Source organism: Arachis ipaensis, chromosome B9 (assembly GCF_059453495.1).
Source record: "Arachis ipaensis isolate K30076 ecotype BB chromosome B9, ASM5945349v1, whole genome shotgun sequence".
NCBI lineage: Eukaryota > Viridiplantae > Streptophyta > Magnoliopsida > Fabales > Fabaceae > Arachis > Arachis ipaensis.
Window position 1 is genome coordinate 1,587,285 of NC_142444.1, and position 10,158 is coordinate 1,597,442.

General features: G+C 32.6%; 1 protein-coding gene across 1 annotated transcript; it reads right to left on the bottom strand.

Moving 5' to 3' along the window:
• Window positions 1-342: 342 nt before the first annotated feature.
• Window positions 343-3,610, bottom strand: LOC107616687 (transcription factor bHLH25). Its single transcript, XM_021112111.2, has 4 exons — window positions 3,389-3,610; window positions 2,959-3,267; window positions 1,726-2,094; window positions 343-572 (listed from the first exon to the last, which is right to left on the bottom strand). The coding sequence occupies exons 1-4, from the start codon at window positions 3,410-3,412 to the stop codon at window positions 468-470; spliced, it is 807 nt and encodes a 268-aa protein (XP_020967770.2). The 5' UTR covers window positions 3,413-3,610; the 3' UTR covers window positions 343-467.
• Window positions 3,611-10,158: the final 6,548 nt, after the last annotated feature.

Here is a 10,158-nt window from a genome sequence, read left to right on the forward strand (position 1 = left end):
TTTTTGGATTTGTTTTTTTTTTTTTGCATAGGAATTCTTTTTTTTTATTTGCATTATACTATTTTTTTTTTAGATTCACCAAAGATCGAACTCTAAACATTTTAGATACAGAATTCTGATATTATATTATAAAATTACTCATTCTTAAAGTTTAAATAGACAGAAAGAGATAAGATAAATGATTTTATATCTAATAATTTATCCATTCGAGTGAGGTTCTGATTTATGATTTATTTTTCTTTAAATAAAAATTATGTTTATCTTAAACTGCAAATTAGAGATCAGAAATCAATAGTTAAGCCTAGAATTTTATATTTTTTTGTTTGTGTAACAAAAGCAATATATATTCGAGAAAGATTATAAAATCCTTCCCCTCATTTTTAAAATTGACAATTACTAGCTAGTTTCTCAAACAAGGCGATAATAAAAGACAGTTTTAGAAGAAAATTGGTTTGATTATTGATACACTAGCATGGACCACCATTATTATTATTGCATCTCATAAACTTCAAAAGATACTCCCTCAACGTCTTCACCAGATCGTTCAATGTTAAGTTGAATTCCTCGTTCATCTGCAATAAAATTCACAACAACTTACAACATACTCGATTATCTAACTCAAATGACTTGCAATATATTAAGTTTATAATAAATAAAGCATCTAGATTAGGGCTGACAATGGGTAGGATAGGATAGGGTTTGGACCCTATCCTAACCCTACCCGCGGGTTGAGAATCTCTCAACCCTAACCCTACCCGCATCCTAAAATTCTAAACCCATCCTACCTTACCATACTCGCAGAAATATCAAATTTTTTTTCAAAGTAAATATAAAATTCAATCATTTCGAATTTTATACATATTAATAACATAAAAAATTCTAAATTACTAAATTAACTAACTAGTTTTAGTGGTTGTTCATTTATTATAAGTCATTACATAAAGGAGGTTGTTGGTTCAACTCTCAATTCCTTCACTATATACCTAATTTTTATAAAGTATGTATTACATATGAGGTGCGGGTAGAGTAGGGTAGGGTACACCCTAAACCCGTACCCTACCCTACCCGTAGCGGTAGGGTAGTCTACCCTACCCAAACAAGTTAGACCACGTTGGATACCCGCAAATAGGATATGAATTGCCAGCCCTAATCTAAATAATATCATTTTCATAATGGAATTAATCTTATTTGAGTCAAATTAATAAATTTAATTTTAAGTAATATTTCAAATCAATTCTTAGAAAATATTTAGTTGGACACTTTCATTTCTAACCAATTTTAATTACTAAATTAGTCTATATGAACAAATTTACTTGAAGACTTAAAAAAAAAAACTTAGATTGACTTTTTTAGAGAAATTTTTTTTTAAATAAAATATTTTTATTCAATTTAAAATCTATTTGGATTCGTCTTTTAAAAAAAGTATTTTTATTAAAAAAACAAAAATAAAAGACATTTTTAATATTTAATTTTTTTTTAAAAAAATCCATTCAAATGTAAAATAATTTTTTTCAGTTAATTTAAAAAAAAATAAAAAAATAAATATTTTTTCAAAAACTAATTCAAACTAACCTGAACTTGTTAATTTTTAATAGAAAACTTGTTAATTTTTAATAGAAGAATTTGATGTAAAATTAATTAATTAATTTAATTAAATAAAATATTAAAAAATTAATTTCATAATTAAAATTTATTAAAAACTAAAATAATTATTTATTACCATACCAGAGCAATGATGATAACATTGAGAGTAGAGTTTCCAAATGGCAAGAAGCTGCTACAAGCCAGAGAGAGATTATTATTTTCCAAAAATGCCAAGAGCTCCAACATGATTCCATTTCGTTTCTCACAATGGATTCTAATTAGTACTTCCTTTTCTAACAATCTAGCTTCCACTTCTGGTAGCACCATTTCATTACCACCAATGTTGTTGTCATTATTGTTTTTGTCACACGGCAGAGAAGAACAACAAAATTGTGATTTTTTCACAATCAATTGTTCTTTGTTGTTGCTCTCTTTCTCAAGCAGTGCTATGCGTTCTTGAAGTTCTTTCACATAATTTATTGCTTCTTGAAGTATAGATGCCTTGTCTATCTATATAGAATAAATATATATAGAGAAAAAATGTCATTGTTTTCTTCTTCAAAATATATATTTTTTCTCTCTTACAAGATTAAAATATATTTTTAATCTATTTAATTAAAATTGTAAATTAGTGATATTTATTGTTTATTCAAATCACAATAATAACAATATAATATATATTTTTTAGAGTGAATATCGAATCCGTCCTTGACAATTACCTCGAAAGGACTACGAGACCCTTAACAAAAAAATATCCAATTCGACTTCTGAGCTTTATTTTTATGGGACTGATTAGTTTCTGTGTAAAAAAACAAAAAAACAAAAACACTGATACAAGAGCTAATCAGTCCCATAAAAGTAAAGTTCAAGAGCCGGATTGGATATTTTTTTTTAGGATTTGGATCTCTAAAATTTGGATTTTATTTTAGAGAGTAAAGTGTGATCTCTCACCATTGATTTTATAGGTGGGACCAAGAATAAATATAAAAGAGAAATTATTCAAAGGTAAAAAATCACACTTTACTCTCTAAAGTAAAATTCAAACTTTAGAAGATCCAAATCCTTTTTTTAAAAGTCTCGTTGTCTTTCAAAATAATTGTCAAAGCTGTTTAGGATTTTCTCTATTTTTTAATATAATAAATTTTAACATTTTTATCATCACATAATATCATTAATATTTAAAATTCAAAAATTTATTAAAGACTGATAAATTATTGATTATATAGCATTTTTGTATGGATAATTATAAAAATAAATGTTTATAATAATTTATAAAATCGATTAACTCCTTTAAAATCGTAATACTATCAAATTTTAAGAGTTAAATCGAGATTTTAAGTGAAAAAAAAAAAAACAAAGAACACTACTACTTACCTTCTTCAAGCCAGGAATAGCAGCTGCAAGTGCTATGAACTTCTCAGCCATTTGTTGTCTCCTTTTCCTCTCAGACATTATATGATCCAATGCCTCTATTGAATTTCTTGCCTTCTTTGTTGTTCTCTTATTATTATTGTTATTCCCTAAACTACCCCTTTTGGAGTTCTTCTTCTCTTGTTTATTAGCCTCATCACCAATAATAATAATATTATTATCCTTATTATTGGAGCTATGATCACCACCATTGAAGCTTAAAATCTCTTCAAATGATACACTGCTTGAGCCACTCCCACCACCACTTATTTCCTTCCACAAAAAAATTAGAACAAAAAATGCAAATTAATTTTAACAAAAATAATAATAGCATTTAGAACTAGCATAACTATAATGGTAATTATTATTATAATAATAAGAAGAAAATAATTACCAAATGAGAGAGCCAATTTTCCATGTTAGGAAAAAACTGAAGTAGCTTCTGTTTCTTTTCTTCTTTCTTCCTCTCTTATTTTTTATTAAATACTTTAATTTATTTATTTATTTTTCACTCGGTGCTTCAAGCTAGGGGAGAGGTATGTATGTGTGGATGAAGAGTAAAGATGGAAAGAGACAACTCATAAGAGAAAGACATGTGATTTATTATTGGTGGGGTAACTTAGAAAAATCCTGACATATGGATATAGTCTTTATTTCCTCTCTACAGTGAAAATGGATTTTAATATTATAAATAAGAAAATTTTAATTTTTTTTTTAATGTATGAAACTTTAAATATTTTTGTTTTAAAAATATAATATTTTATTAGCAAGACATTATTATTGATCATCAAAATTCTTTTATATTTTTGGTATCTATAATTAGGAGAATAAAAAACCTTCAACAAATTAAAAAGAATTTGAATAAATACAAGTTAATTTTTAAAATATATTTATAACTGTTTTTAAAAACTCCTCAAACTTTTTAAAAGAGTAAATACAAATACATATTTTTTTAATATTTCAAAATATTTATTGACTGCAAATTTTTTAGGGTCAGATACAAAATCTTGGAAAGAAAACAACAATGTAGCCCAAATAGTCGAAAGCTAAGCCCAAAAAAAAAAACCCATATACAAGCATTCACGTATAGAATTTGGGATATAATTTGAACCAAAAAAAAAAAAAAAAACGAAAGAAAGGATTTGAGCCTTGAGGAATGGTGTTGTGCCATAGAAGATGACGATCCCACGGTAGTGTTGGTAGGGGTGAGCACGGGTAGCGGGTACCTGATTATCCGTCCGACCCGTCTGAATACGAACCAAACCAATTAAATTGGTTCTGGAACCAACGGGTAATCGGGTCCAACTCGAACCAAATCAATGACTATTTCTAGTGATTGGTTCGGATATCGGTTCTGGTGGTGCGGAACCCGAACCAACCCGTGAACCTGATCATATATTAATTAAATAAAAAATATATATTTCTGTTACACTTTTGTATTTAGCTTCTAATATGTTTGGTATTTAATATGTTTGGATTTTAATGTGTTTAGTGTTTAATATGTTTGGATTTTAATGTGTTTAATTTTTAATGTATTTGGTGTTTAACATGTTTGGATTATTTCTATTGATGTTACATGTTTATTGTATTTGCTGAATTTTTAAGATAAAAATTTGAAATTTTTTATGAATTTCAAAGTCATCGGGTACCCAATTACCCGAACTGAACCAATCCGTTCTTAATCGGTTTGATTTGGTTCGGGTACATACACAAAAAAAACAAATCCAAACCAAACCAAACCAATTACATTTTAATTGGTTCGGTTCTAATTTTACCTTGAACTCAAACCAAACCGATCCGTGCTCACCCCTAAATGTTGGCGATTTCGTATTCATACTTCATATTTGTAGTAATTAGAAGGTTCTGTTGCATGTACCACCGGTTAACTGCTGCCGACAAAAAGTCAATCGTCTGCCATCGCCTGCTGTCAACAACCGGTCAAGTTTTTTTTTTTTTTACGATATTTTTCAATTTGATAGATCAAGCATTAATTTGTTATAGGTCTAAATTTTATCTAAAAGTCTATCGCTGGTCAGTAAATTACAGTATATACAAAATAAAATTCGAGCCATGATACTTTCTTAAGTAGACAAATAAACTTATTATTCGACCGGTCCAAGTTAGTTGGCGAACCTCTTTATTTTGAATGTTTATATAATCAAATATTAAAGTAAAAAAAAAAAAGAATTTTTTGTAAAGTGTGCAAACTAGAAATCCCTCGTAGTTCACTACTTTAGTTATACTTTTTGGGTTTTTGAAATGAATTATGTATATATTTTGACTATTTCGTTTAATTTACATTTGGGCCCATAATTTCAGCCAATTTGGGCCTTGTGCCATTAATCAGTAACTATATCCTTATGAATATTAAGAAGAGCTTGACCAAAAAAAATGAATATTAAGAAGAGATTATTAAAATTATACCTAAGAAGCTCATCCTTTAAATCCAATTGCCTTATTACTAGCTACAGTGGAGGGAATATAATTTCAATTGGGGTTAGAGTAGATAGTGGGCTGCGGGATCATTGTTTATGGGCTTAGGATTGGTTTCGGTTGGTTTTTCAAACCGGACACGTCTAAAAAAAAAAGCACGTCTTTTTAAATTTGAATAGAGCTGCACATGAATCGGATAATATCCACATATCCGCGGTAATTATCCGCATCCGATCCGAATTTTGCGAATATTATCCGATCCGCACTGTGGTAGGATTAGATCGCGAATTTGGAAGTGATACCCGCAGATCCGATTCGCAGATCCGAAAGATCCGCACATCATATAAATAGCTAATGTTATTCTGACCTAACCCGAAATCCCTAATGTTACCTTACGGCGCTCCTCACCTCTCTCAAACTCTCACTCTCTGGACTCTGGACTCTCCTCTTAGTCTCAGACTCTCAGACTCTCCTCACCTCTCTCAGGCTCTCCCTCTCCTCTATGACCGGCTCTACCTCGTTGTAGTACACATTGACGCGCTCTTGCTGCAGATCGGTGTTTTCAACGTACCTACAAGTTGGATCTATGCCGTGCTCCTCGCACACGACCTCCCAGAACTTGGAACCGATCTTGTTCCCGCATTGCTCTCCTTGAACGTGAAGGATCTCTCTCATTCTTCTTTTTCCCTGCAAAGATCTAGTTCCCACTATATATAGCGCACATGCAAAGCTGTAAATCCCTCAAACCCTAATCTGTTTCCGCTGTTAAAATCTAAATCATATTCTTCATTCTCTGGCTCTCTGCACATTTTCGCTAAAATTTTTATCTGTTCAGGTGTTTTCTTATTTGTGATATTTCTGTGTGTTAAATTTTTGCTACTTTATTATGTTTTCAGATTGTTGAAATTTTCAAAAGAAAAATGAAATCCGTACCTAAATTTTGACGCATACATTGTTCTCTGACCAGTTACTTGAAGCTATGTTTGAATGATGAAAATCTTGTAGTTAGAACCCTAATTTATAGTTCATAGATTGCCCAATGATGCACAACATAGATTGTTGAGCGGCTACTCGTATTCCTTCATAATCTGATCTGTAAACTGATATAGTGATATATGGTTTATATGGTTTAATTGTTTGAAAATTAAGATGGTTTATTTAATTGCAGTCATATGGCACTGAGGGTCTGTTGTCTGTAAACTGATATAGTGATATGGTTTATTTATTTGTAGGATTGTGTTGGAAAATTAGAATGGCTGATAAACAAGGACTTACTAACAATGCAAGTGGGTCTGAAGTTGGGAGCATTCCTACTCCACCAAGTGTCGTTGGATCTACACCAGAAGAATCAACAAAGGGAGGAGAAACAAATACCAATCCAGCTTTAAGTGATGCTTCTTCTTTGGCGACAACAGCACAATCTGGCCAGTCAGGTAAAAAAAAGTCTAATAGACCCTCGTCTATTGTTTGGGACCACTTAAAAAAAATGATGAGAAAACTAAGGCTCAATGTAAACATTGTTTGAAATGGTTACAATGTCATAGTCGTAGGGATGGGACCTCTAACCTAAAAAAAACATATTGGAACTTGTGTGAAGAACCCGAAAAATCATGTTGATAAAAAATAGAAAACTCGTGTTCACAAATTCTAATTTAGAGGAACCACAAAATTAAAGGCAGTAGACTTTAATCAAGATCGGTGTAGGCTTGGACTTTGTAAGATGGTGATAATTCATGAGCTTCCATTTAGGTTTGTGAAAAATACAGGTTTTAAAGGTTTTTGTGGTGAATTACAACCTCAATTTAAGATTCCGAGTTGTATAACAGTTGCTAGGGATTGTATGCAGTTGTATGTAGAGGAAAAAACCAAACTTAAGTCCCTTTTGGAGCTGAATCATCAGATGGTGTCTTTAACTACTGATACTTAGACGTCTGTTCAAAACATGAACTATATGTGTGTAACAGCTCATTATATTGATGATGGGTGGGCATTGAATAAGAAGATCTTGTCTTTTAATTTGATTGCTGATCATACTGGTGTTACCATAGGAAAAATTTTAGAGAAATATTTAAAAGATTGGGGTATTCGAAAACTTTGTACTGTAACTGTGGATAATGCCAGTGCAAACTTTGTTGCTGTGAATACTTTGGTTAAAATCATGCGAGAATGAAATGGTTGTACTATGTTGGGTGGGGAATTCGTTCATTTGAGATGTGCTGCCCATATTTTAAATTTGATTGTTTGTGATGGTTTGAAAGATCTACAGTCATCTATTGCTAGGATTAGAACTTCTTGTAAGTTTGTGAAGTCATCTCCGTCTAGGTTAGCAACCTTTAGGAGGGGTGCACATGAGGCAAACATTACGAGTCGACAAATGATTATTCTTGATGTGCCGACGAGGTGGAATTCTACTTATATGATGTTGGAAGTGGCCAAAAAATTTGAAAAGGCATTTGCTTGTCTTGCTAGGGAAGATGCTCATTTTGAGAGATACCTTGAAGATGATGGGGGGCCTCCTTGTGATGAAGATTGGAGTAGAGCTCGTATCTTTATACATTTTTTTACAAATTTTCTATCATGCAACGCTTTCATTCTCTAGTTCTTTGAATGTCACTTCAAATACTTTTTTTCATGTATTGTGTAAGATTTTATGCACTTTGAATAAATGGATTACGAGTGATGATTTGGTGTTGAATGGAATGGCATCAATGATGAAGGCTAAATTTGATAAGTATTGGGATGATTCTGATCATTCTTATACTTCTACTCCTTTGAGTTCAGCGAACAAGCCATCTCTGAACTATCTATTTCTTGTTGCTGTTTTTCTTGATCCGCGGTATAAATTGGAATATATTCAGTTTACTTTATCTGAGATGTATGGTCAAGGTGAGAAATCTTCAAGGATCTTTAGAAAATTGAAGGATATCATTGCTAAATTGTTTGAGCAATATAGCATATGGAATCTGCGACCCCCTGAAGACACTCAAGATGCTATCATTTCTTTGGATACTACACCAAATCCAAGTGTAGAGATGAGTGAGAATGATAGTATTACGGTTGAAGATCCTATGAGCAAGTGGAAGCAAACTCAGAGGATAAAATTAAGTGAGTTGAAGAAAAATGAAATGGATAGGTATTTGGAAGATGAAGTGGCGGAAGATTTTAGTGGATTTGATATATTGAGGTGGCGGAGAGGAAAGACTTTGAGGTATCGTATTCTCTCTTGCATGGCTAGAGATATATTAGCCATTCCTGTTTCTACTGTGGCATCTGAGTTAGTTTTTAGCACAGGAGGTCGTGTCCTTGACCCTTATCGCAGTTGTTTGAGACCCACCACTATAGAGGCGTTAATTTGCACTCAAAATTGGTTGAAGCCTACTAAGATATTGGTTGAGCTTGATGAAGGAGATGTTACGGTTGAAGATCCTATGAGCAAGTGGAAGCAAACTCAAAGGATAAAATTAAGTGAGTTGAAGAAAAATGAAATGGATAGGTATTTGGAAGATGAAGTGGCGGAAGATTTTAGTGGATTTGATATATTGAGGTGGCGGAGAGGAAAGACTTTGAGGTATCGTGTTCTCTCTTGCATGGCTAGATAGGGCTGCACAAGGATCGGATAATATCCGCATACCTGCAGTAATTATCCGCATCCGATCCGAATTTCGTGGATATTATCTGATCCGCACTGTGGTAGGATCGGATCGTGGATTTGGAAGTGATACCCGCGAATCCGATCTGCAGATCCGAAAGATCCGCACATCATATAAATAGCTAATGTTATTCTGACCTAACCCTAAATCCCTAATGTTACCTTACGGTGCTCCTCACCTCTCTTAGATTCTCACTTTCTGGACTTTGGACTCTCCTCTCAGTCTCAGACTCTCACTCATACTCTCAGATTCTCCTCACCTCTCTCAGACTCTCACTCATACTCTCAGACTCTCCTCACCTCTCTCAGGCTCTCCCTCTCCTCTCTAACCGGCTCTACCACGTTGTAGTACATATTGACGCGCTCTCTGCATATCGGTGTTTCCAACGAACCTACCAGTTGGATCTATGCCGTGCTCCTCGCACACGATCTCCCAGAACTTGGAACCGATCTGGTTCCCGCATTGCTCTCCTTGAACGTGAAGGATCTCTCTCATTCCTCTTCTTCCCTGCAAAGATCTGGTTCCCACTATATATAGCGCACATGCAAAGCTGTAAATCCCTTAAACCCTAATCTGTTTCCGCTGCTAAAATCTAAATCATATTCTTCATTCTCTGGCTCTCTGCATATTTTCGCTAAAATTTTTATCTGTTCAGGTGTTTTCTTATTTGTGATATTTCTGTGTGTTAAATTTTTGCTACTTTATTATGTTTTTAGATTGTTGAAATTTTCAAAAGAAAAATGAAATCCGTACCTAAATTTTGACGCATATATTGTTCTCTGACCAGTTACTTGAAGCTATGTTTGAATGATGAAAATCTTGTAGTTAGAACCCTAATTTATAGTTCATAGATTGCCCAATGATGCACAACATAGATTGTTGAGCGGCTACTCGTATTCCTTCATAATCTGATATGTAAATTGATATAGTGATATATGGTTTATATGGTTTAATTGTTTGAAAATTAAGATGGTTTATTTAATTGCAGTCATATGGCACTGAGGGTCTATTGTCTGTAAACTAATATAGTGATATGGTTTATTTATTTGTAGGATTGTGTTGGAAAATTAGAATGGCTGAT